The sequence below is a fragment of the Gopherus evgoodei genome, chromosome 3, assembly GCF_007399415.2.
Source record: "Gopherus evgoodei ecotype Sinaloan lineage chromosome 3, rGopEvg1_v1.p, whole genome shotgun sequence".
Taxonomy (NCBI): Eukaryota; Metazoa; Chordata; order Testudines; family Testudinidae; genus Gopherus; species Gopherus evgoodei.
The window spans coordinates 207,278,753-207,306,502 of record NC_044324.1 but is presented as its reverse complement, the minus strand read 5'-3'; the positions used below and the strand labels follow the sequence as shown (position 1 = coordinate 207,306,502).

Below are 27,750 nucleotides of genomic sequence, written 5' to 3'. Positions count from 1 at the left end.
GGATTTAACCTTTTGAGATCTGTGACTATCCTTCTGGTGTGAAGTTGGATTAATTAAAAAGCTTGCTTTTAAGTATGTGAATTTTAGTTATAATTGGATTGGAAGTTAAGTAATGCCTTTACTCTGTTATTTCAATGTCACTCATGTAATATTTCATTGCTGTTTGTACTGCATTACATTTAAGATAATGTCACTTATTTTACGGATGCACCTTTTTGTATTAATTACTTTGTCCTAAGCTATTTGTCTTCAAAGGCAGTTGGCTTTTATACAGTATTAATATATATAAAAAAAATCCAAACACCCTGGACTTCAGAAAGGGAAAGTCCATTAACCGACTATAATATTATATAGACTAAGCTAACAAAATAGCAAGGAATTACTTCTGTAATGAATTAACAAAATGTATTGTAATATATATAATCAAACACTTTCCAGTCAAGCTGATGTCTACTGTGTACAGAATGTGAAAATACAACCTGAAGAACAGGTTGGCTTTTACTGTATTAGTGCTTCCCATTCACATTTCTGACATTTTATACTCACTCAGATTTTTTTCTGTAAGTGAATGAAACTGTTTGAAATAAAGTTAACAGTCCCCATGTCCTTTCCCAGCAAAATTAATTTGTAACAGTACCTTATACAATGCTAATGAAACACTTAACTATGTTTAGCCTTAGTAGTTGTATGCAATCTGCATTTCATGCAGGATCAGATGTCGAAGTGGGGTATAGAGAACAGAAGGTTCCTCTCTATTCCTGCCTCACTCACGGATCCACTCCTCTGCTGACTTTTGGTTTCTCTTTCCCCACCCCTTCTGGCTCGTACAGAACCGCAGGATTTAACTAGGAGTAATGGGTAAAAGGTAAAGTGAGCATTTACCTCGCTGAGTCTGCACTCATTTGTGCTGGTGTAGAGTGGGGGCTTCTTTCTGAAGTCAATGAAGTTAAACTAGTGTGAGCAAGAATTAGGTTCACACCTCAAAACCGTAAGCTCTATTAGATTGGCTAAGAGAAGTGAAGGAAGGTCCATGACTTGGGATAATTAAACCTGAACCTGACAACGTAGTGGGTCATGTGCTGTAAGAACGGAACAATGTTGTAGTAGCAGGAGGATGGATTAGGTCAGTGGTTCTCAGACTTTTGTACTGGTGACCCCTTTTACATACCAAGTCTCTGAGTGCTACTCCCCTTAAAGTGAAAACACTTTTTAATATATTTAACAAAATTATAAATGCTGGAGGCAAAGTGGGGTTTGGGGTGGAAGCTGACAGCTTGTGACCCCTCATGTAATAACCTTGTGACCCCCTGAGGGGTCCCAACCTCCAGTTTGAGAACCCCTATATTAGATGATCTATTAGGCTTTTCCATCTCTGGCTCCTGTAATATCTTGCGTAGGGGATGAGCTGAACTCCCCACACACACACACACCTCTCTTCTCCCTCCCCCCCTTAATGAATGCTTACAGTCTGCATAAATTGTTGGGGCACACCAGAAAAGTATTGGCAGAGTGCCCTAAGCCATACCATATCTCTCCTTGAATGCCGGAGAGGAGATTCACATTTGTGTATGCCAAAACGGGTTCATAGACAGCTCTTGTAAGAAATTATCTACAAAGGGGAAATGGAAAGAGAGAATCATAGACACTTTTTCTCAGGAAAACACAACTTGTCCCCCTCTCCCCCTCCCCCTATGCTTCCCCAAACAAAACTAGGTCTCTTTTTTGATGCTCAGATACTTTATATAGTGTATTTTCCTTAGTAAGGACCAAATTCTGGATACGTTTACTCACCTTGAATGGTACCTTACTCCTTGAGTGGTTCCCACTGGAATCAATAAGACCTTTTGTGGAGTAAGTTGCTATTCAGAATCTGTCCCTTAGGAATTCTCTGATGTAGTAGAAGCCAAACTGCAGAGTATCACTTTACATTGTAAAATATGGAAAGACACCACAGTTACTTCAGATATTACATGTTTTTATGTTTTGATTTTGCATTTACAGTTAACTTTTCAATAACTACCAGTGCAGGAATTTAATAACAATTTTATTAAAATCACATTGAGAAGTGGCTAGCTTATTAAGCTTGTGTGTGTGTGTGTGTGTGTGTGTGTGTGTGTGTGTGTGTGTGTGTGTGTATAAAATAATAATTTTAAAGGATGACTAGGTCTGCTTTGTGTATTTAATACTAATATATTCTTCTATTATGTTTACTCACTACATGTGTTTTATGTACTGAAAATACAATAAATGAGTTTTAAATAACAAACTAAACAGACAATACAGTAGCATTGTACAGCTGATTTACAGGGCTAAACTATGTAACTGGTTGTGCAAAAGTTATAAAAGGTTTTCCTTTGTATCTTTGTGGATTTATTTAGACTAAAGTGATTGCTGTGAAATGTTTAGCTTTTCCTTAGATGTGCAACTCATTCCCATGCGACAAACAAGATCTAGCTTTCAGTTTCCCAGTTGATTTTCATAGCTGTACACCTCAACTTGGCAACTTCTTAGAGCCACTACTGAATAGGGCTTACCTACAAACTAATTCTCCCAGACTGAAAAATGAGCAAACTGTGTCTAAATGCATTCTATTTATTGCTCAATCTAAATACACTGGTGAGAATTCAGAAAGCAGGTTGAAATCTTGTGACTTTACTGTTAGCGTTCCAAATGCTTTTGGCTACTTTGCTAGTGCAGACACCCTACTTATTCTTCTGATTCCACTATGTGTGAGGATACAGAACTCAACTACTATAAATTCAAGCTATGTTCTTAGACTACACCATGCACTGCTTTTGTAATGCAAATAGCAGGCACAAAGTGTCTCTTTGATAATGTGCAGTCAGGAGGCAAAAAAGCATTCACTGAAACAGTAAAACTAATTCATAAAGCTGAAATACAATAAGGAAGCATTATGGATTTTTAAAAATATATCATAGATCAATTTAATAGTGAACAATGTAAACAATTCACATGTACAACATAAAACCCCTCCCTCCCACATTATCCAATTTTTTACAGTGAAAAACTTTTGATTAAACAAGATATAAAGGTAACTATAAAACTGATTTGTAATTTGTCAGTATTATTCAGATCACCTACTTATTCTGTTTATTAATTGAACAGAGAGGTTTAGACCCGTAATATAGCTGAGTAAGAATCTTTAAAATAAGACTATATATAAATTTCAAAAATATTTCATTAGAACATTTTATAGCATAATACAGGAATGTAATGGTTAATACAGTGAAAGTCCACGTGGTAGACTTTTTTTTTTTGAGGGGGAGTTTTTTGAGGGGAGTAAGTATCTCTCCATCACATACCAGAGTTTAGCTCAAGGTCATCTTCTATAAATGCATTAAACTTAGCTGTGGAGGAGGCAGAGGACTGGAGGAAAAGGATAAAAGAACTTCTGAAATTGTTCTCCCAACATATTCAGCCAAGCAACAGAACATGCTTTGATAAGGGTTATTATATTGGACAGTTGCCATAACTCCTCATATTAGATCAGTTCTTCCTGTGCCTATTCCCATACCTTTTAAAGTATAACATATAACATTTTGCTTGAAAATTGCTTCTATCTCTGTGCTTTGTTACAGCTGTTTTGCAGTTTGGGTATAGAGGCAGTTCTATGTCACAAGAAATTACTAATCTGGGGTTTGAGAAGGGACAGCTTAGCCTTCCATTATCTCAGCAGCAAGCTCTGTACAGGATTATTTTCCATTTTTCTGCAACCATTACAATGTGCTGTTATAGTGGGCAAAGCAATGAGGGAGGGAATGTTATTGATACTTGGTTACCAGGGCAGATAAGATAAAGTGTATCACTGTCCTGGCATCCGCATTTGCAGTCCGTAGTGGAAAATTTGATGAAAGGAGTACATTTGGACAAGGAGTATCATTAAGATATGGGTCTGGACACTTTCCATCTGTATTTACTGTAGAGTTTCTCTTTACCTATTGACTGAAGTCAAAGAATAAAGAAGTCTTATTGATTGGTTAAACAAGTTCTCTGCTGCATTTTAAAAACAAAACAACAACACGTTCTATCAGGAATGCTACTCTCTCAGTACAGTTTTATTAAACTCTTCACAGAGAACATAATGGAAAATTACATTTTTCTCTGTCAGTTTCATTGCTTTGTTACTGCTAAAATGACTGCTCTGACTTAAACACTGTAAGTTATTTTTACCTTTGCAAATGTTTCTTAACTGTTCATATTGCCCTAGGCAGATCCCCTAGGTTTAAATTTTCATTTGCATGCAGGCTCAGATGGGATTATTAAGCAATCACTTCTGTACTAAGTCATTATTACAAGTAATAATACAGAGCCACAAAAACACATTAACAGTGTCAAACAATCCACATTTCTGTACTAGGTTTATAGTAAGGAACAAGTGGTAGGTTTCAGATAGGCTAAATGTTGCGCTATAACACTGCTGCAACCTATTGAATAGAAAAAGTAGAATTTGGCCCCATTATTTTACAGTAATGCCTTAGCCCTTATTTGTTGTAAGCCTGGCAGCTTCTGAACTTCTGTTTCCCTACGAGCTACCTATTTTCATATATTCCAAGACCAGAAGGGACCAATGTGATTATCTTGTTTGACCTCCTGCATAACACAGGCCATCAAACTTTCCCAAAATAATTCTTAGAGCATATCTCTTGGAAGCACCCTTTTCCTCTAGCCTCCGCAGGAAAGCTAGTTTGCAATCTCCTAATATACATGTGTTGGATTGATTCTGGGAAGGAGGGTTAGCCTTCCCCTACATAATCACTGTTTTATAGCTTTCATTCGTTCTTGAGGTGTTAATGTAGATCAAATGGAAAACACTCCAGAAAGAACATTTCAGCTACTGCACTGCCCTATATATGGTCCCAATCGTTAATTCTTATTGTAAGATCTAAAGGTAATTTTGTTTGCTTTCCTAATGCGTTGCAGCTCTCCCAGTGGTCCTAGCATTCCTTTCTCAAATTCACCTCTTGATCAATTGTTTGCAAATAATTAAGCTTTTAAGAGATAATGGTATGAGGCTAATGTACATAACAAAGTAAAGGTCTCAAGTCACTGTTTATTGAACAGTGGTCCAATTTGCTTTGATATCCCAAAGTGATCTTAGTGTTAGGTATATTTGCCAACCGGAATCAGTGCTACATTTATAAGTGACTTTTTTAAAGAGCGTCTTTGTCCCTTTTAAACAAAATTAATAAAGGAGCACTCTCATAGAAACCATCTATTACTGCTACATATGTGAAAAGAGGATTAACAGCAATAGTACAGAATGAATTTCCTTATTTCTTAATAAAATGGCAGTTTGAGGGTTTTCCCCTTTATCTCTGTTGCAATGTGTTGTCTGCCATTGCCTGTAGCATATGCCTTACTAGCCCAGTGGGTGGGAATGCAACAAGGCTTTGAAAGTTTTTATAGCAACCTAGCCTGTGGCATGTTGATTAGTTGTCAAGTCATTTTTTTTAAGCCTACAAAGGCATAACTCATAGTATCCACAAATAGCTTATATAATAAGATGCACAGTGTTCAAGATATTTTAAGCATATTGAGTGTCCGTATAAAAAGCCTACCTCGTGAACTTTTGGCTGAGAAGGATTAGCCACATCAAGTCCTGGCTTTCATGTGATTATAACAATTATAGATTTTTCATGAAATTCAACGTTTATGCTACAATAAGCCAATAACTAGACTATGGAAAAAATCAGATGACCTTAAACATACCGTGATTCAAGGAATTTTGTTTTGATACGCTTAAAGCAATTATTTATACAGTGGCTGTATTATTCTGATGACTAATTTTATCTGGTCTTGACTATTTGGAAAAAAGTCCAGAACAACTGAAAATTGCTAAATAGAGACAGAGTTCTCAATACCAGTAGCTAGAGGCTATCTAGTAATTATTGCTTGCTACATAAAATTAGACACAGTTTGTTCAACTCAGATCACATGCAAGGTGACAAAGCAAAATAAGAAAATAAAGCATATCCTTTTATGGTAGTAAAGTTAAAATGAGAAGTAAAACTAAAATGAAAGTCTGCAAATCTTCATAGTAAGATTTCGAAGAGAATACTGAGGCTATTTCAAGCTGAATGGTCAGGTTCTTCTAATGGACTAAGATCAAGTTGATGGACATAACTAAAACACAACAGTTTGCTGCGCAGTATATAAGTACAAACATGTTTCTAAAAATAAAGCACAGATGAATTGCAGCAGCAATTACATTGACTCTAAACTTAAATGGCATTGATACTGTGACCATAGACCATAAAAGAACTGAAAGGTGGCTAGCAAACTCAGCAAGGAGTAGCTATCAGCACATTTAACAAATAATATAATTCAGAATAGTTTCTGTGAATGTTCTTTCAGTGGTTATGTCATGTTTATGCCCATAAAAGTATACTTGTCATTAATGGAAATGTAGCTCAGATGTAATTAGCAGTATGGAGCTGCCCTGGAAGCATTTTCAAAAGGCAAAAATATATTGGTATTGGAAAGTATATAAGATATATTCAGTCTACATATAATACTCCACCACTGATGGGTAAAAATCATGTTAATCATTTTTCTGTGTCATATGCGTATTCTGTTAGTGTTAGAGTCCACTCCAATGTGCTTTCTGTTCTGTTGGACAAAGTGACAAGAGAAAACAAATTGAATTATGAAGGTCCATAGTTTGTAAGATGAGGTAATTCAGTAATGTCAATTAGTATAACACAGCTATTAGATTTCTGGTTATGTGGTTCAGAGTAGTAAGAAGTAAGATCACTGGATTTTGAGTTATAAATTCCTATATTTTAAAAAAGTTTTAGTTTACGTCTTCTGTAATATTACGTCTAATGGCAACGCCAAAGAACAGTGGAATGTTTTGTGGAAAAGTGGATGTGTGCATAATACAGTAGACTGTTGCAACTGTTAACGTGCTGTTTGGACATGTCAAATCTATTTTATCAAATAATTTTATTGGAATTTTAAAATAACTTTGTCATGTAGCGGTCCAGAAGTTAGTCCCAGATACTCTGGCATTTAAATTTCAAGTTAGTGGTACTTTTACCTATAGTATAGGGCCAGAATAGATTACCCTAAATGACATTTGTTCCTGAGAATTGCTGTATTTGTGGTTTTGGTTCATTTTCTTTAAGGACAATAATACTTTAACATCAAGGAAAACAATGTTGGCAAAGTTGTTTCTAAATTCAGACATGGATATGGTTTTTACTTTTAATTTATTAAGTACCAGTAATTTGTATTCATGCATTAGTGAATTTTCTGAGAAAGCAATCAAATTCTCACAAGAAATGAAACTTATGATTTAATTTTAATATTGTCTTCATTTAAACTAGTATTTATTTTCTCTCTCTCATGATTAGTGTAGCACAGCTATGTTAATGTTAGACAAAAATGTGCTGATCATTGACCTTAAATTGGCCTATGTTCAAAATCCCGTCATTTGTTGCTGTTCGAGATGCTGATCTTATTTGCAAATTATTTTCAGGCACAGATAAGATTTCCCTTCATTAATTAGACTCTATATGTAAGCACCACTATATATATAGTGAAATGCTGAAAAAGCCCTCAGTAACATGACTTTAATAATTCACATAAGACAATCACAAAACTTTGTGATACTGCAACAAATATCCGCACTGAGTATCAAGGTACTGCCAGTATCCTAAGCAGCTATTTCTACACTTCACTAATCTTTATAATTGGCTTGTCTTTTACTGCCATTAATTAAATGATGTAGTAGCCCATTAATAATTACAAAAGAGTGACACACCTCAGCATTTTCATCTTTTTAAATAGACGTCAGACTTTATTATTAATTAAAAGTGAATAAAACCATCATTTTAAATCTATATATTTATTTTGGTATCTTTTAGCACCCGTACCCTTCAGAAGAACAGAAAAAGCAGTTGGCACAAGACACAGGGCTCACTATACTTCAGGTGAACAATTGGTAAGTAATTTTACTCAGTGTTTACCCACAGCCAGTACTCTGACCGCTAGCAACCTGCCTCCAATGATTGGCATTCTGCTGACACGCCCTGCAGTTGTCTGCTTTCTGTGGAAGTTTATTGATGCAGATATTATGTAGCCTACGTAATGGTTTCAGTTATGGGAACTATAGTTTTAGTACTGCAGAAAACATATAGTATTTACTTTCCCATAGCTCTTTAAATAGTTACATTTCAGTTTATATGCATTTCTGTGTTTTTCCTGGATATAATTGTGTCTGCCCACCCATCCTTTAAAAAATCAATCACTTGAGACCCAGAAAATGTAAGTGAGATACACACCACTCTGTACATTTTCTACAGGCTGTATTGATTGAGTCCATCACCATTTATATCAAATTATTATTTTTGACTAACAAAGTTATTTTGGGATCTTCTCAGTGTATTTGAGTTTTTTAAAAAAGAAAGAAAGAAAGGAAAATCTTGAAACAAACTTTAAGGAAAATCTGCCTTTTCTCCACTGAAGTATTACAGGAAAAAAATTGTGTGTTTAATTGATTAACTTAAAAGTAAGGATAGTTGGGACCCTTGATTTGTTGTAGCAGAGGTGGCTTTAAAAAATTAAACCTTTGCTGTTTCTGAAGCAGATGTTAAATTGCTTATTATTTGTGGCTGGGTATTCCGATTTAAGTACAAAATTGTGGCATCAAGACTATTTTTAACAAGTCTGATTTATTACCCTTTGCTACTGCAACAATACTGTAATTGAAATCCAGGTTTCATACAAAATAGCAGAACAAATGTCACATTTGAAGTGTATCAAAACCTAAAACCCTGTGAATCTAAGTATATCTAATTAATTGTTCTAATATTTTTGAATTAGTGTTTATGATGGGAAACCTTATCCTCTTTGAAGTAATACCCAGGAATTGCCAATATAAGCTGTAAGCCTGCTGTGGGGAAGGGAGTCAGAAGTGCCAGGGTGAAGACAAAAGTTGTTCTCCCTCCCCCTTCATTCAATAAGTGTCAGAGATTAATATTACTGAAGCTCTGATTACATGGCCTAATCCATTTTAGTGAATAAATTTTGTCTTGATGTCCATTGCACCTACATTAACAAACCCTCCTTGGTGAGAGAGACTAGGAGCCTGTCGGAGAGATTTCAGATATATTAAACCCCATTACAGAAAATGTAATTTCTGTCAATATAATCCCATGTATTCTTCAATTTAGTACTTTAGAGATAACAAGCTGCTTACAATATATTTGCCTTTGGAGGATTAATTTACAAAGTGCACTATCTGTGAAACACAGGCGGACTCACATAAGCATAGCTTGTAAGGGTTATCAATTTCTGTGACCTCACAACAGACCTGGGAGATCAATTTTTTTTCCAGCCTTGTAAGACACTGATTAAAGGAAAATACAGAATACCTTATATACTGAAGTGTGCTTCCAGATACTTAGTGTAAAAAGAAAAAAGCATGTTGTCCTAAAAATATCATCATATATATTTTAATAGCAAATTTGGTTTCAGTATTCCAAATCATTAGGGAGGGAAAGTATCTTTATTTGTTGTAGATTTATTACACCGCCCTTTGTCCAATCAATATCTTAATTTGTATTGTTGTCCTTAAGTTGAATTATCGGTGGTTTTGTCCATTTTAGGGGCCATGTAGATAACCAGGGCTCCTACTTAATAATAATGGCTGAGTAAAGATTGTTGTGTTGGAGAGGCTCTGGAAATGTGTAGCTATGTACAGTTGGTACGTCAACCCATACCATCCTTTACTTCAAATTCTGCTCCTACGGATGATTTAGTTTGCTTTCAATCTTGTGTATGCTTCCAAAAATATTCTGTGAGCATAGCTACCGTATGTAAGCTATAGAGATATTGAAATTGTTCTTCCAAGGCTATGTATCTGCCTTTGTTAGAAATCTCATGTTGGGTGAACCTTTGGAGGCTGAGCCTATGAATGAAGGCCATGAACTATGAGGAGAAATATAAAAAGTCAGTCCTTTCAGTCAACAAGGAAAAATATGAATGGAGGATCTGACTGAACTATATGATTTCCTATGGACAAATAGTCAGTTTAGGGAGGCCTACGAAAAGTTTTAGGAGACGATGACAGCAGCATGCTTTTGAACTAACATTAGTAGATTTTCATCCTGAGTGACGTTGTAGTCTCTCTTTGTACCCAACTTGCCCTATAATTGAAAAAATATTTTTTGGTTTTGTGTCAAAAATGTCTGTATAAGCTCCCTGTGTACAAGAAAAAAATAAATGCAGGTCAAAATACAGTCTCACTGAAGTCTCCTGGATGTAAGGCAGTCATACTGCCGGTGCTACTTTGAGAATTCTCCCATGGAGTTACAATTAAATTGTGGTATTCATTCTTGAGAAAATTTCCCCCCTAAATGATTCAAAACTGGAGAGCTGATGAAGTGCATTTTTAAATTGTGTGTCCATGTTTGATTCCATTGATTTTTGAAAGGGCAGCAATGCCAAAATGCAGTACACAGGCTTTCAAAAAGGACAGTTTCAAAAAATGGATGTTAAGACTGAAAGTCTGAGAGAGCAGGCCATGCAAAGGACTACTTAAAACTACCTGTGGGATAAACACCAAACAATTAATTTGAATGTTGATGATACATGAAAATGTTTCCCAAAATTTTTATTAATATATTTTTTATAACAAGATATGCATGAGAACAAATTATTTTGCCTGAATTGTTTGCTGCAGGGAACAGCAAATAGATCATTTATGGTTTACTTTGCCTTTCTTCAGCTCGTAAGTCATTCAGCCACAACTTTCAAAAAAATTTTTTACCTTCCTTCTTAGATTCTTCCAAACTTGTTAACACACATGTACATTTTTGTATTAATGATGAGTCATTGTAAATCACTGTTGCAAAGATTAAATAAAATGCTGAAGGGCAGCCCGGGTGCAGATCAGTCATAAATTATTGGCAGCAACATAGCATGTGGGAATACATGAAATGTGCATGAAAAACATAAACTCACGTCTAGTAGTATGGTAGTTAGTCCAGAGTGGGAATGTTGGATTTTTCTGGATAGCATTATAACTTTGCCACAAAACAGTCAGTGAAGAGAAGGTTTGTTTTATGCAGTTTGAAACCATTTGATCTATATCTTCTGTGATATTTTGGATGCCTTTACAATAAATGCTAGTTGTGTACTTTGAATTTCTTTGCAAACTCTTAGTGAAAAGAGGATGATTTTTCACATGCATTCAGAAACATTGTTGTTCCTTCAATTGACATACATAACTCCACTTGAAGTTAGAGTGGGTTGCATGCATGGATTGAAGGTATGAGATGGCCCATAAAACTTATCAGTAGCAGGACAGATATCTTAAAAATGCAGAAGTTTTGAACTGAAATACTTTTTATATTGGAATTGGCCAGGTAAGTGATTTTTATAAATAAAAGATTTTGATTGTAAACCAAGCAGTGTTTGCATTTGGAACCATGTTTTGGAACTGTTGGATATTTCTGTTGTCGAAAGAGTGACATGTCATTGTTTAGCAAAAAGCCTGTTGTAGGAATTATAGTGGCAGAGTTCAGTATGTTGTTAGTCTAAATCACCCATTCAAGTGATTCTCTTGTTAGTCATTTAACCCTTTAGTGGTTTAGGTTCAGAGCATGATAACATGAACTAGAAGGGGCACTCGATCATTGCTGACAGTGTTGCATATATGGACATAGAGAGGATCTGACAGAGTAGAGGTTAATAAGGTGTTTTTCCCCTGTGATAAAAACTTTTGCTCTGTGACTGAAACATCCAGAAAGTGCAATACAATCACTTATTACTTCAGCGGAGAGCTAGTATAGGGTATATCAAACAATCTATAGTTTCCTTGTTTAGTGCATCCCACCTGAATCTATTCCTGTTAAGAGCTAATGTTAAATAATGACTAGTGGCACTTTTAGGAGGGAAAGCAATTCTCATCAAGTGCTACAGAAGTGTATTCAATGTCGTGTGTGTGTGTGTGTGTGTGTGTGTGTGTGTGTGTGTGTGTGTGTGTATTATATATATACATAATACACACACACAGACAGAGTAAAAGAATGGTAAGGCTGCAAAGTCAAACACTCAAAAGTTAGTAAACACCAAACTTAAGATTGCCTGTGCAATCTTTATTTAGCCCCCATGTGTGTATCCATTATGAAACAGTCTAAAAAAATGATCACATACTATTTTTTCCACATTATCCCTGCCTCATTCAGTGCACAGGATGAATAGTACACACGGAATGAGCAGCTATTCACTTTTGTTTTATGCTCGTTCGGTGCTTCATTTGCTTCATGCTATTCAAACCTTGCTTTGAAGACAGAATTATTAATTTCCTCATGGACTTTTCTGTGGTGCTCATCAATCTAATTAATTAATGTTTGTGAAGCACTAAGATGCTAATCTTCACACCTCTTTGAGGTGAGGGGTGGTATTATCCACGTTTTACAGATGGAGGACAGAGGCTCAGAACGATTAAGGTGAAAAATGTCCACTAATTTTGGGTACCCAATTTGAGATGCCTATGGTCTGAATTTTCAGAAAACGGACAGTAGCACAGTCTAGCCTGTGCACTGAATGAGTTAGGGATCCTTGTGGGAAAAGAGTATGTGAGCATATAATTAAAGACTGTATCATAATGCTTGTGCACAAGAGGACCAAATTAAGGTTTCAGTCACAACTGACAATTTTTTTTAAATGTAGATTTTTAGTATGTAATTTCCTAGGTTTTTTTACAAAGTAATGAAAAAATAAAAAATCTGATCATCTGGAATAATACCATCACCCATATGGGTCATAAGCAGGGTTGGGAACTTTAGTCCACAGTTCAGATCTCTCCTACTTGAACTAATGGAGTAAATGATAGCACTAGTATGTTGTCATCCTCTGGGTAGACCACTCACTAGAGAGAAGTGGGTTTGATAGTTGTTTTCTAACAGCAAAGGAATGTTGAGACTCAGGAATCTTGGTTCTGCAAGGGAATGTGCTTAGTGATTGAAGACTCTGCTGTCCCTGTTCCCCTCCTCATTGACCCCTTCTGTCCCCTCCAGCCTGTCCCTGGTCCTCATCTTAGTTCCTTATCTAGCAAGGATTCTTGTCTCAGTCTATTCACTGCTGTCCCAAGTTCAGCTCATGTTCTCTCTCTATATTCAGATCAGGCTGCTTTTTTCTTCCACGCTATTTGGGCACCAGCAGGGGACCACTGAGTGTATGTCTACACTGCAGTTAAAAACCTGTGTCTGGCCTCTGCCAGCTGACTCAGGCTTGGGCTAAGGAGCTGTTTAATTGCTGTGTAGACATTTGGGCTCGGGCTTCAGCCCAGGCTCTCTGACCCTGTGAGATGGGACTGTCCCAGGGCTCAGACTGCAGCCTGGAACATCTACACTGCAATTAAACAACCCCTTATCCTGAGCCCCGTGAGCCTGAGTCAGCTGGCAGGAGCCAGCCATGGGTGACTAATTGCAGTGTAGACGTACCCTGAGAGCACCGGCGAGACACACTCCCTGTTCTCAGTTCCCAGTGAGATCGTAACCTGGAACAGCAATTTCAGAGGAGTCCTGCACAACCCCAGAGTCTGGAGCATGCCCAGTACAGACAGAATATTTGGAGAATTTAGCTTCCAAATTCAAACAGTCTTCTACTGAGCATATGCGAATGGAGATTTTTCAAATGTTTATGATTTGGCCAAATTTGGGCTGCTTTTTTTCACTGGGATATCAAATGGCACATCCCTGACACCAGGACAACTCCTTTTCACTCTCTATGGAGGAGACAGGATTGTACGGCCCTTCCCCAAGAGGCAGTAGGAAGGAGGCTCCCCATTGCCTAGAGGTAAAAGGATTACTTCTCAGCAGTGGAAGGAGAGACAGGGGTATAATCTTCATCCCTTTCCACTTCGGGCAGTAAGAAGGAACTTAATGGAAGTTCTTTCCACTTCCTCTCTTTGCATAGTGGGTTGAGAGAAGGGATGGCTGAAGCAACGGACCAGATCCTGCCGGTCATGAGTAAACAGGCCCCAGTGGTTTTGTGTGGAATAGATGAATGCCTGTTTTTTTTCGAGAGACAAGATGGGTGCAGTGATATCTTTTATTGACCAACTTCTGTAGGTGAGAGAGACAAGCTTTCAAGCTACACCGAGCTCTTCTTCGGGTCTTTTTTGAGGTCTGTCAGATTTGGGGCCCAATAGCAAGAGATTTCTTCTGCTCACCTGCAGTTAATGTAGGGTTCAGCTTTGGGTGCCTGGATTTTGGGCCATTTAAAAATAAATAAATAGAAATACATAGGAGGTAGTATTGTACAGAGGTTACCCCACAGTTCAGAGTTAGGCCCCAATCTAGCTCTTGTTGATGTAAATGGAAAAGGCTTCCATTTCCAATATTTCCTATGAGTTGAATTGTGTACTTGGAATGCATACCATCTTAGCTAAATTACTTCACTGGGAGTGAAATTCATCCCTGTTCAGAGGGTCACCATAAAACCAATGCAGCACTTGAGATCCACTTAAACGCTATTTTTAGGGATAAGTAGGCTTGCTTGAAGTGATGCGTACGTCTGGCGCTGGTCATCTACACAGGAATGCATTTTCACAAAACTGCGAAATAGAATAAATGGGCAAAACACACTTAGTTTATTGCCCTTACAAACCATTTCACACTGAGTTTTCAGTCATCGGTAGTAAAATATGCACTTTTTAAAGATTGATCTGTTACTCTTTTTATTACGGTAAACAGATAAAACTAGTAAAGGTCAAGCTGCAATTAGAATCTGTGTAGTAAATACTTTTTTGAGTAGGAAGAGATGGAGTAAATACAGGTACATATTTAGCTGTAAATGTTCAAACATTCACAAATTAACATAACTTCAGCCATCAATCAGGATCATCAGATTTCTGTTCTCCCTTTTATTTCTTAATATAATTTAATAATACATTTACAGATGTTTCAACATTGCTTTTCAATAATACTAAAACACAGGAAGGATGTTAAAGCAAGAAAAACAGATGTAAAAGAGAATGTACAATATAAGAAGTAGTTAAACATTGCGTTGTGTTTGTTACTCCTAAGCAAAATTAAGGTGAGAAGGTAGGCTTCTGTGAAGGGGAGGTGGACCCCCCCCCAGCCCACCAACCATAAAAAGGAATCTTGCTGAGTAAATGGTTTGATTATTCAAACAGTTCAGAATATGTGTGCTAAATTAGCTGTTCTAAATGTACCATGTGCTGGGCTTTTTAAACAGATTTTTACTTTTATGTTTTCACTAAGTCTTGGCTAATTGTTATGCATTTCACCTTGAATGCCAATTGTAATAATAGTATTACATCTGTAGTCTATTTCTTGGTTCTTAAATTATAGTAATCAGGAATACTCACTACGTAAAATACTGTATAGTTACTCATAAGAAAATATTGAAATCAGTCAAAAATGTGTAGCTTGCGTATTGCCTTAGACAGACCTGGAGAGTTGCCAGACAACCAAGGTATTATTAGGAAAGCTGAGCAAATAGCTTTCAGGGAGAAGACTTATGAATTTAGAATCCATCAGGTATTGTCATGTCAGAGGATCTTAGGAGTGTGCCCCTGGTACTGCTTTTGTCTGGTTTTAAGGAAAAAAACAGTAAATTCATATTTTTAAAACTACAGGTGAGCAGTTTTTAAATGTATTTAGTTTTATGTTTTACACCACAGACTTAAGTATGATTTATATGGTTAAAATACTTAAATAACAAAAGAGGAATAAATTATTTACAAAGGTGGTAGGTACTTACAGTATATATACAGAAAGCCATCCTCATTTTTCTTCTGGGACTACATTTTTAAATGAGGGGAACCCTTCATTCTTCAAGACTACCTTCTAGTAGGTTACCATCTACACCACATGGCTATGGTATTGATTTGTCCTCCATTCTTTGTTCAAAGCAGTCTTGGAGTTCTTGGTCATGGCCAGCTTTAGGAAGTACGGGACTCAATTCAAACAGTTTCGACGGGGCCCCGGCAGGGATGACTATATTAAAAAAAAAAATGTAAAAAACCACATGGGGCTTGTACTCACCGGGCGGTGCTCCGAGTCTTCGGCAGCACTTCGGTGGCAGGTCCTTCACTCGTTCCAGGTCTTTGGCAGCACTGAAGGACCCGGCGCCGAAGTGCTGCCGAAGACCCAGAGCAAGCGAAGGACCCACCGCCGAAGTGCTGCTGCAGACCCGGAGCGCTGCCGGGTGAGTAAAAATTAAAAAGGCGCCTCTAGCCAGGGAAGAGATTCTCACTGGGCGCGAGGCCCTCGTAGGCGCGGGGCCCGATTCGGGGGAATTGGTGGAATTGGCCTAAAGCCGGCCCTGTTCTTGGTGCCCCCAAACTAGACTAGATTATAATGCCCACAGACAACATTCTTGCCATCTATGAGTAACCCATGAGGCCGTTTGTTTCAGATGTCCCCAAGGCTGTCCCTGGATCCAGACTAAAATAGAGTGGAGTTCATAGGGAGTGTGAATTACCTCACACATTTCAAGACTATAAACCCTTTGAATCAAGATTAAAACTCACAAGGCAGTGTGGACAAATATACATTACCTCAGCCTGTATAATAACTGATACATTGGAAGGTTGTACTGTCCAGTGCATTGGCCTCAGTTTAATCTTTCTGATCATGAATATCCTGTCTGATAATAGGAAGGGTTAGCACTAGAACCTTGGTAGAGCTGATGGTACATCATTGGCTGGTTGTTTAGCAACATTGCAGTTTCTGCCACTTCAGAAAAAGGGGACACACATACAGTAGTATGTGCAAAAGAGAAAAGGTGAGTAATACCCAGAGACCACATTCAAGCTGGCCATTAAAGACAAGTTAAATATTCTCTATTACAATCACCAGCACCAAAATTATTCCGGTGTTCTAGCTGTGGAAATACTGGAAACCCCTTGCAACAGCTAGTCCCTCTTTTTTTCCTATATTATTTTTCCAAGGAGGGTTCTGCATATGGGTCATGACTTGGTCAGGTGACTTTCTGTGTGCATATCCATAAATATGTAGACCCCTACTTGTTACCAATCCTCTTGTTGCAAAGGTCCTATAGAACAGGAACTCTGTGCAGTTTTAAATGAGACAGAACTGGGGAGACCACACATTCCATTGTGACAGAAGGATAAGGCAGATCATGGATGACTTGTTGGTGTGCAGATCAGGTAAAATTCATCCCTGCACAAAGGACCAACAAAAGGCCTACAAGTCATGTTGAGCTCTGTTTTGATGCCCTGTGCTAGCCAGTTTGCTCAGAGGTGAATTTCAGCTGGCATGCACAAAAAGTAACCAAAACTTGGTCTGATGATCTTTACCATGATCTGTTCTAAAACCTTTGAACCACTGCTTTTATAATAGGCCTTCTGGATAAAATTCACCTCTGTGCAGAGAACTAGCACAAAGCTTATTTAAACCCTCAAAATAGGCCTTAAGTGGGACTCCAGCAGTGCCTACCCCTTGGGCTTGCCCTCTGTACCGATCTGAATATCACTGTTTGCTAGATATGGAAAGACCTTCCTTGGATACGTGGGGCCAACAAAAAAGAAAAGTGAACTTCTAGTGATTTTCCACTAGTTTGCAAGCAAATCAACCACTGTTGAGTACACAGCAAATAAATTAAATGACAGACAGCAATTACCAAATGTATATTAACTCACACACTTTTTAAATAGAGGAAAGTTAGCTCCCTTTGCAGAATGTTGCACTCTACAGACAAAGCAAACATGCCGAGAAAATGACAATCAAGACGTTTGGCATTTTAGAAGTTAATAGGTAGCAAACATTGTTTTTCCCCAGGCATTCCATCTTTTTCTATGATAGTTTTGTACATGACAAACTTTTTAGTGGATGCATTAATATTCTATAACTAATGTGCTGTCAGGTGTCATGAAGATAAGATTAAAAGACACTGTTCATGCGTTTTCCACTTGTTTATTTTCCCTCTTCTGTAAGAGCTTTATTCTGCTGTACCAGGGTCTAGGTCAGTTTGTTAGTTTCTGTTTAAAAAAATACTATTGAAACCCAAGTATATGCTATGTGTAAACAGAGTTATTCTTGAAACATATAAGACACCTTATACATTATGGCAATCCCTGCCAAGCAGTCTTAAATACATTGAGATGCTTACAGTTTTTCTTTAAAATAAGAGTGTGGGTTTTTTTTGTTGTTGTTAGAAAAAGTAATCTCAGGGAGGGAAGTGGAGGAGGAGGGAAGTAATGGTTTGTCATTTCTTTGCAAGTCAGGTTTTGGTCTATTCTTGTCAAATCTGTCTTAAGTGTGTTTACATAGAGTTTGCCTTTCTGGTATTTTGTGCTTGCACAGACCTGATTTCCACCTATTTTGTGTCAACAGTTGCTGAGATTGGTGTACAGCGATTAACCCTTGAGAATTGAAACCCCGACAAGCTAAGAACTGTGCCCTCAGAGACCCTTTCCCTCACTTACATCATAAACTTGCTCCAGGCTGCACCTACAGAGAACAAACTGCATTTTTGAGTAGTTAAAAAGTCAACCTGAAATATTAAAAATGTAGCAAATGTTGCCTCCTTGTTGAATAAAACAATTTTCTCTTCTCAAAAGTGAAACTGAGCCAGAGTCATATGGGAAGGAAGTGCTTTTGAGGGTGTGCTTTTTGCCCAGTCTGGTCTTAAATAATCCTGCAGAAATTCTGTATCACTGTCTGTATTAGAATTAAACACTTAAAGAGACCTTTGGGTCTTTTTTTAGTGAAAGAAAAGAAAACAGCAGATACCATTTAAAAAAAAAATCTACCACTGCAGTCCTAAACATCATTTAGGTCATATAACATTTTCAGTGGTTAAAATGCTGTGATATCCATTGCCTCTTAATATTCAGTTATAATTCCACCCTGGCCCTAAAAGGGCCAGCTCCTCAGCTGATGTAAATCAGCATAGCATCATTGATCTAGATTAGCTGAGGACCTAGCTGTGATAAGCTTTGTGTGCCCCAAGATCATACAAGCCTCCTTCCTCTGTGCCATTCCTCTGACCTACCCATGAACATTTGATCATACCACTTTCTGGGGACATCAGTTCTCCTCTCCTTGCCCTAAAAAAATGTCATGGCGAGGAGATTCCACTCATGGAAATTAATCTCCAAGCAAAATGAGAATCACAATACCAGACAAAATTTTGAAACAGTACATTAAATGATGTTTAAATAGATCAGTAGTCTCTGAGAGTTGTTACTAGCCGATGCTCTTTCATGGTCGATGCAAAAAGAATTGGTGGTTTCAGACCAGTTTCTATTAAACAGATGTCTACGTCACAAAAACACCACCACGACTGCCACCTTTGTTCGTAGTCTTAGCAACAACAGCAAGGACCAAATCATCATGGAAACAGAGCTACCCTCTCCTACCTAAAGGGCCAGGACATGGGTTGCTGGGTGACTACCTGGTTCATTCCATGTGGGATTCACAATCAAACTGTAGCATTTCAATTTGTATTCTCTTCTTGTTTTCAGAGGCTCTGTGGCTGTATGCCCCTAAGAGGCTCTTCAGGGGTCTGGTTGGCTGCTCTCAGTTCACTCCAGTGACCCGTTAGGATGGGAGCATCTGATATGGGACACTGGTTCTTTAATTCGTAAGTGGTCTGCTGGAGGACAGGACATAATGCAGAGATCCATAGCCTCCACACACAAGAGCATTTCTCAACCCCTGGTAATTTGAGCTAGCAGCTAGTAGTGTGAACAGTCAGCTTGCTCTAACTTCTTTACTGTGGGCCACAGGACTGGGCGCATCTTCCCACTCTCCCATAAGTAGTGGGTGGGGGACAGTGGCCTGAGCAAGGCTCCCCACTGGAAAGAAGCTGTTGTGTGGACTAGCCACTAGATCTCAGAAGAGGGCCACCAGCCTCTTGGAGGGGAAGATCCAGGGTCAAGGCAAGACACTGGACTAGATAGGATGAGAAGTTCTATATGCTTTTTTGATCGTTTGTCTGAGGGACTTTTACATACTAAAGCAGTGCTCGTGGTATATGTGCTAAGCCAGATGGAATCCTAGAAAACCCCCACTTACGTTGACAAGCTTTTTGAGGCTGCCGCTGCGATGTCCATAAATGCAATGAATCTCAGAGCCTCGGCTGAGTTTGAATGGATGAGTTGCCAGTATTTTGTCCAGCTCTAGTTTAGAGTGTCAGTGGGGAAACTTGCACTGCTGCTGCCTGTGCATGTGTCTCTTGCGTGGACACAGGAGGACAGCAGGGATCAAAATCAGACACTGCTACTAGATTCAGCTCAAAAAACAGATGATATTGAAATACCAGATCAGAAGAAGATATTCCTGAGAGGGAATAGTCTTTTTAAAGAAATAGCCAATGGTTTGCAATAAGATTTGAAAGCCAATTCAGTACAGTATCCTTTCACCGCACAATCTTCTAAGCTAAGCTATCTTCTGAAGACCAACCTGATTGTACTATAGATTTTGGTATGCAACAGACTTGGGCCTGAGTTACAAAGTTCAGACCTAGTTCAGAGTTTTAGGATTCAAGATTTATATTCAGGCCTATATCTAGAATTCATCCAGTTCTGATGACCATTTTTTTGGTTTTCCCACCTGTAGGCATATGTGAAAAAGCCGCAGATGAAGAGTAAGTTCAGAATGGAAGATATGCACCCCCATTCTGGCTGTCCTCAAATGAAAGCCCCACTCCACACACACTCTGCTGCAGGCATGTTGAAGGACATTCCAGGGGTTAGAGGCCAGGAGTGTGGTCTGCACCTTTCAGCGTGTGCTTCTATAACCCAGAAAAGTCTGTGAAATGGAAGCTCAGACTGAAATGGAAGCTCAGTGTTTCTCACACTGGGGTCACCACTTTGTGTAGGGAAAGCCCCTGGTGGGCCTGGCTGATTTATTTACCTGCCTATCCACAGATCTGGCTGATCGCGGCTCCCACTGGCCGCGGTTCCCCATTGCAGGCCAATGAGAGCTGCTGGAAGCGATGCAGGCCGAGGGACATACTGGCCGCTGCTTCCAGCAGCTCCCATTGGCCCAGAGCAGTGAACCACGGACAGTGGGAGCTGCTATCAGCCGGACCTGGGGATGGGGCAGGTAAACAAACCGGCCTGGCCCGCCAGGGGTTTTCCCTACAGAAGTGGCAAACCCCAGTGTGAGAAACACTGGACTAGAGGAACTGGTCAGATGAGATGTTCACAGTGGTCCCTTCTGGCTTTATAATCGATGAAAGACAACTCAATACATCCATTCAGGGAGATTATTTGTACTGGAAGCAGGGTGTAGGACATGCACTGGTGATTAGAAAGGTCTTTAACTGGGCATCCATTTCCAGTGATGGACCAGAACTCGGCCTGTAGTATTATTTCATGGCTGTAAAGAATCAGTTCAGCTCTTGGTATAAGTGAGAACAACTTTAATGCTGTTCTAATTTTTAGCAGCTTGTAGTGATCCTTAAAGGGTTATTGTGGCACCTGGGGATCACCAGAGAGCTTCTACAGTGGGGTCTAGGATTGGGGAAAAGCAGAGGATTGGCTCTGCTGGCTCTTCTCTGCTTGAGGATTTACTCTTGCATCAATTGGCCACTTAGGTGGTTTTATATCTTCTTTGCAAGAATTGTGGTGTCAGGGAGTAAGATTTCTGCTGTCCCCTCCCCAACTCCGTAGACACCTGGACACAGAAAATCTAGTATGGTTCAGTGGCCCAGGAAGTTGGAGAGGAGTAGAATTCTGGGAGATCACTCAGGTATCCCCTACCCTTGTGCTCTTTGGGGACTTCCTGGGTGTAAGTGAGGGTTTGGGTCAAGGGAGAAGCAGGACCAGGACCAGGTAAATCTGTCACTATGCAGACCCATCAGTTGTCAGTCCTTCTGGAGGGCATGTACCAAGAGTGGGCATTAGTGCCACCATGATATGGTAATAGCAACTGAGCAGTTCCTCCATCCAGCTCAATGGCAGGATGCCTTCCTAACCTCCTTCATAGAGGCCATTCCTTTTATTTGGGCTGGGCATAGTGTGGGTGTGTCCCACGATGAATAACAAAAAGTTGCCTGGGGTGTGGGGAGGGGGAGATTTTGTAGCACTCAAAGAAGATCAAGCAGGATTCTGACAAAAGACATAGTTCTTATGTGCCTGGCTAGTAAATGTAGGGCACGCCAGGCATACACACTGGGTATGTATATCTGATCACATCTTCATCCTTTCTGTCTTTGTGCTGATATGTTTGGTACATTAGCAGGTTGTGCTTGCAAGAGAATAAATAGCACTTTCCTGCTTCAAAGAAACTTTTCTGAATGCACAATATGAATACATTTATAGAGTCACATAGTAATGCTTGAAGTCAGAAATTATTTTTAAAACAAAATTGCAGAACAGCACATGGTTTTCATTAGTGCTTTACATCAATTTTGTCAGCTAATTAGTGGTTTTTCATCACTAGTTTTGAATAGTATTTTATTTGTAGTTCACTCTTAAGTATTATCTTACACAATACCTAAACCTCTGTATTTTCATTTGACAAACATTCCAGTACTGCCAAAGGAGGAAAACTAAGCTGTAGGGAGAACTTTGATACATCTGATTGATGGACTTGCTGTGATTTGAGTAAATTCCAATATTACGTTTCTTAAGAGGGCAGTTAGCAGAGCATGTATTCTCTTCCCTCCCTACTCCTATTTAGTGTTGTAAATGATGTACTGCAGTTCTGTCTGTCTTCATTTCAGAGGAGGAGGAGAAACCAAGAAAAGTTGCCAAACATGGCTTCATGAGGTCTGCTTTAGATTGAATCAACTTTCTTGAGTGTCTTGAAACCGTTTTTTCACAAATAAAAGGAGTGTAGAAAGCATAGAAAGTTAATGAATGGTGGTTATAGATCATTAAGCTTGCTAACTAGCTTCAAGATAAAAACTTTTTAATACCCGCAGTAAGAGCTTTTTTCGTATTTATTTCTCATTTTAGAGGTGGGAAGTATGATTACAGTTGGGAAACCTCCAGTTACTCTGTGTATCTAAAATTAGAGACGGACCTATTGATTCTTGAATGTGGTTTTAAGAATTTTTTTTAAAGCACATTCTAGACTTCGAAATATGAAAATTTTGTGAAATAATTTCTGCAAACGTTTTTTTCCCCTTTAATTTACCACCTAAAAAGGCCCAGGAAAGTACGTAAACAAGCAAAACTGAAAATATTTGGAAATTAGGAGTAAAGCAGCAATGAAATGTGCTAAACTGTGACTCTTGGATTATTACAAGTTTACATTTAAATATTCTAGAAAGTAGGTGTTAAATTGAAAAAAATTATGGAAACACTAAATAAATGAGTGATTCCAGTAAGTGGTATAGAATATTGCAAGTCCTGAAAGTGGGTTTTTTTGGCAGTTTTGGTGACTGAAACTGAAGGCAGGGTAATGCTTTCAGAAATAATCTATTGTAAAAATGATACCATTGGTAGCCTTAGGTACTTTGTTACAAGTATTTATGTGGATGGATCCTAGCTGGCCTGTTAATGCTTTATTTGAAAGTCATCTTTCTTTTCAAAGTATATAGGTACATTTTAAAAGTGAGATATACAAAAGGCATTGGTTTAACAATGGTGTTTGCCATTTTATAGGTATTGTGGGTTTTCTTATAGTCCTTAAACCTGTTTGCTAGAACATGCTTCAAAATGATTGAAGCAGTGTGTTTTCTGGCACTTAATAGCACCACTTCTGATATGCAAACCCCTGGCCAGCATTCCAACACCACTCTCCAGTGTGAAATTGACAGGGAACAACATAAGGGCTCAGAGACTGGCAATATTGTAAAAATGTTTGTATTTTGGGAGAGCAGGTGGGATTAAATTTATATGCACCATCAAGTCTAAACATCTATCTTCAGGGGGCTCGCACTGAAGACTGGAAGTCTCTGACCATGAAGTAAAGTCATGAGCAAAGGTGACTTTAGAAAACTGTGATAGCAAGGGAGGGCCTCATTTTATTTAATGGACAGAAGTGTGAAATACACACTTTTTCAGCTAGCGCTGCAGATGACTACACAAGCAACAAAGGGAGGTGCAGCAAGAGGAAAAAGTGCAGATTTATGTGAAAAACATCAGGCAGGCTGTAAATGAAACTTGCAAAATGTGCCTTTTGAAGGGTTTTGTGACTTAGTGAAAATACTCACTTTCTGGCTGGTGCATTTTAGCCTGTTTCACCCTAAAATTATTGGCTGGTAAAGGTTTTTTGTTGTTGTTTGTCATCACCGGTGATGCTGCCTCTCAGTGAGAGGAAACAAAACTTGTTTATTGCAGTGAAGGCAGGGGAGCTGAAGGTCAAAGTTCAAAGGCGGATTGCTGCATCACTGGGCTTTGGTCTGAGACTTATCCATGTGACCAGAGATGCTCATTGTCACAATAGCGAGACCTTTAAATAGGGGAGAGCTACAGTTACCACTGGAGAATAAAAGTCTAAAAGAAAACAGTTCAGCAAAATGCATATTTAAAAAAAGAGTGTTGCCTCTTGGTTCTCTTTAGAGTGGGGAGAAGCTACACAAATAGATTTTTGTTCATTCTTGCCTGATTAGCAAAGAGAGAATAGAAGCTGTTTTATCTAAAGGGAGAAGAAAATGAGATTAACTTAAAAAATAATTCAGCCTCTCTGAGCTTGTACATTTGCCCAACTGTTCAACTCTCTTCCCCTCACAAAATATCTATTTGCATATGCATTGTTTTGCAGAATTCCACACAATGTGTTAACTTTTTTCAGTTTGGTGGCAGGTCCGACTTGCACTTTGACAAATCACATTAGTTATAAGCAGCTATTGACTCTGCTATTCAGGGAGAAAGAGTCTGCATCAAAGTAACTTTATTGACACATGGTGTAGTGTGAAAATAAACACTCCTTATGCAGAAACTTAAGCATGTGCATAACTTTACTAACATGAGTAAAATTATGTCTATGTTTTAAGTATGAGGTTAAGTGCTTGCCAGAATGGAACTATAATTTGTTACAGGAGTTGGTAGAAGATCTGTATTTGGAGAAAATTAGTTTTGACTAAGCATTTGTTTTACAAGTAAATACTTTTTTTTTTTTAAGCATTAGTCCTGGTTCCTTGTGCATTTTTTAAACAGAAACATTTTTTAAAGTAATTGAATGTTAACAAGGGGGAAATGAGAGTGATGTGAGTGCTAAGAACAATTGGAGGATTTTTTTGTTGTTAACTTTTTTTTGTACCACTGTTTTGTTGCCGCCAGGGCTTCTATCATTGTATCAAACAAGAATTTTGCAAATTCAAGTAGTGATCTTGCTATTGCCTCTTCTTTACTAAAAACTGTGGTGGCAAGGTTTTATTCCTAAATAGATAGTCCTTTTCCAAACATAACTAAATATTTTTATTTTTTTGTGAACAGCCCTAAGATATGATTTGTAGATATAATTGAATCCCATTCTGCTCTCTGAAAGCGGAACAGTTATTCCTATTTTAATCCAATATGTTCTTTTGGTTTCACAGGAAAAATAAAGAAACTTTAAAGTGGATACTTTTTTTAATGCATAGTAGTTTGGAATCTACTATAAAGCAAAGCATTCTGTTACAAAGACAGGGAGGATGGGACAGAAGGTTAAAGGGCATTTTGGAAACAAACAGCTGGACCAGTTTATTTAAACAGATACAAGGATGGGGAGCTGACCTCAGTTTGACTTCTAGTGGGAGGAGCAAGAATGTCATTTTATTACTTTGCCCAGAAGGAAAATGTTCTTGCATCTGAATTCACCCCTAAGGCATCCAAACACATGGCTGTTTTGCAGAATCCATCTTCTTATACAAAATACATACGAGAATGTTTAAGGAAGTATCTGTGTGTAAAATGTACTAAAAGTAGACGTCCTGAGTGGTAGTGTGGGACAAACAGGTGAGAATGTGTTTTATTTTAGTCTGGTATTTACCAATACTTATAAATAAGACCTGACTAAACAGTTTATTGAAGTAAGATTCCAGCTATCTAATCTACTAATGATGTGTGCCCTTTGGAGAAGGGGGAAGGTTGAAAAGTTTGGTTATTTGTACTAGTAAATGTTCTCAGTTTATTTAAGCTGTTTAGCTGTGTGCTTCTTGGTCTGGGTGAAAAGATTTTCCTAAATGAGGGTTTTTATGGAGAGCTAGCAAGCATAAAACTGCTCCCCAATCTCAGATGGCTACCGGAAAGGCCCCTTATTCTCCCAGGACTTCCTACTCTGTCAGGTATTTAGAAGTCTGTGCACTACAAGGGTAGGATGCACATAGGAAAAACAAAAGCCTTTTGGGCTTACCAAAAAATACCTTATTTCTTTATTGTTTTTTTATGAGAGTTGCTATGAAAATTTCTTTCTTCAAATGCCACGTTCCTGGTATTAAACAATTTTCTAATTGGTCATGGAGCTAAGACAGTTAATGGGTGGGGGGGGGGGAAGCAGATATTTTAATTGCCTTTTTTTACATGGTGTTTGTGCTACACCTGTGCTTGTAATGAGAATGAGAATTAATCTAACCTTCTGCTCTCATGATTCTAATTTTCATGGTTTGTACAAGATAATGATGAACTGATTTGCGGCACAGTTTGTTGTAGTTTATTTTTTTTGTATTAGAAGTGTGTATAAAAATTGATACAGAACTGGTACTGATTAAAGTATGACCTAATTTATGTGTAAGATTTACAGAATAGGGCCTTGTGTATGTGTGTGAGTACAGAATGCTTCCAGAGTAGTTTTGGCAAGGCAAGGCTGATTATAATTCACATCTTGATTAACTTTCTGAGGACTTATGTAATGAAAATCAGTCAGGAAAGTGAAATCTGAGGAAACTAAGTGTGCTGTACTGTAGATGTCTCCTTTAAAGATTACTGAGGTACAAACATCATAAAGTTCTATATTTTGTGATCATTGTTCCATATCTGTTGAGAACAAGCAGAAGTGACACCAGATTCATGATGGAATGCTGTGGTACCTTTTAATTTTATTACAATAAAGATCTTACTAATGTGTGGCAAACACACCGTGAAGACAAGTTAAGAATATTGCTTCACAAAATGTACTTTGGTGATTTATTTTGCCAAGTATAGTTTGATTTTACTTATAACACTCCTTTTCCACTAGTAAATACTGAAGAATAGTTTGTAAAAATAAGGCAGTCTTCTTAAGGAGACCTCTCTAGAGCACTCTTAAATCTTTGCTGAGAAGTTGGACTTTTTTGGAGGTGATGTTCATTGGGTTTGCTGATTAGATAGATGACAGAGAGTGAAGATCTACTCTAGCTCATTGATTATGATCTTAATGCCATTAAGGCTGTATTCAGAAGAGACTCAGGTGAGATTTATTTTGTATTATGTGTGTTGGTTTTCTATGTTACTTGTATTCAATTTGAATATCATTTTCATCATACCAACAGTTCCACAACTAATTGAGTTTAGGAGTTAAAAATGCTATGAATATTATTTTAGATGACAAATATTAACTATTTTTATTTCAAAAGAGCTGCTTTTCATTTGTAGTGGGAATTTTTGAGTAGTACAGTAATTGCAATCTAACAAGATGTTTGCTGTAAATGGTCAGGCCTAGCAGGGGGAAAACAGGATTATAAGTTCAATTACTGTATAGCCATGACCTTGTCTTGACCTCAGTCTTTGCATAAAGAGCAAAAAAAAACCACCACCAAGAAATCTCTACAAGGAATGCATTGCTCTGAAGTCCCCAGCAATGTGAGCTAGTGGTGATAAAACTCCAGACGTTCTCTCATTTGATGGTGTACTGCCATCACAGTTCA

At 38.1% G+C, this 27,750-nt stretch overlaps 1 protein-coding gene and 1 long non-coding RNA gene across 3 annotated transcripts in view; one reads left to right on the top strand and one right to left on the bottom strand.

Annotated features, from left to right (window-relative positions):
• Positions 1-27,750, top strand: part of MEIS1 (Meis homeobox 1) — a 130,944-nt gene that overhangs the window by 96,988 nt on the left and 6,206 nt on the right. For both annotated transcript variants that reach the window (XM_030557884.1, XM_030557885.1), the window contains exon 9: positions 7,890-7,966. In XM_030557884.1, the coding sequence (XP_030413744.1) occupies positions 7,890-7,966 (77 nt within the window). The remainder of the gene's footprint in view (positions 1-7,889; positions 7,967-27,750) is intronic.
• On the bottom strand, positions 630-1,862 carry LOC115649189. The gene is made up of 3 exons (XR_003999781.1): positions 1,792-1,862; positions 1,526-1,609; positions 630-845 (listed from the first exon to the last, which is right to left on the bottom strand). It is a non-coding gene; the product is annotated as an uncharacterized LOC115649189 (long non-coding RNA).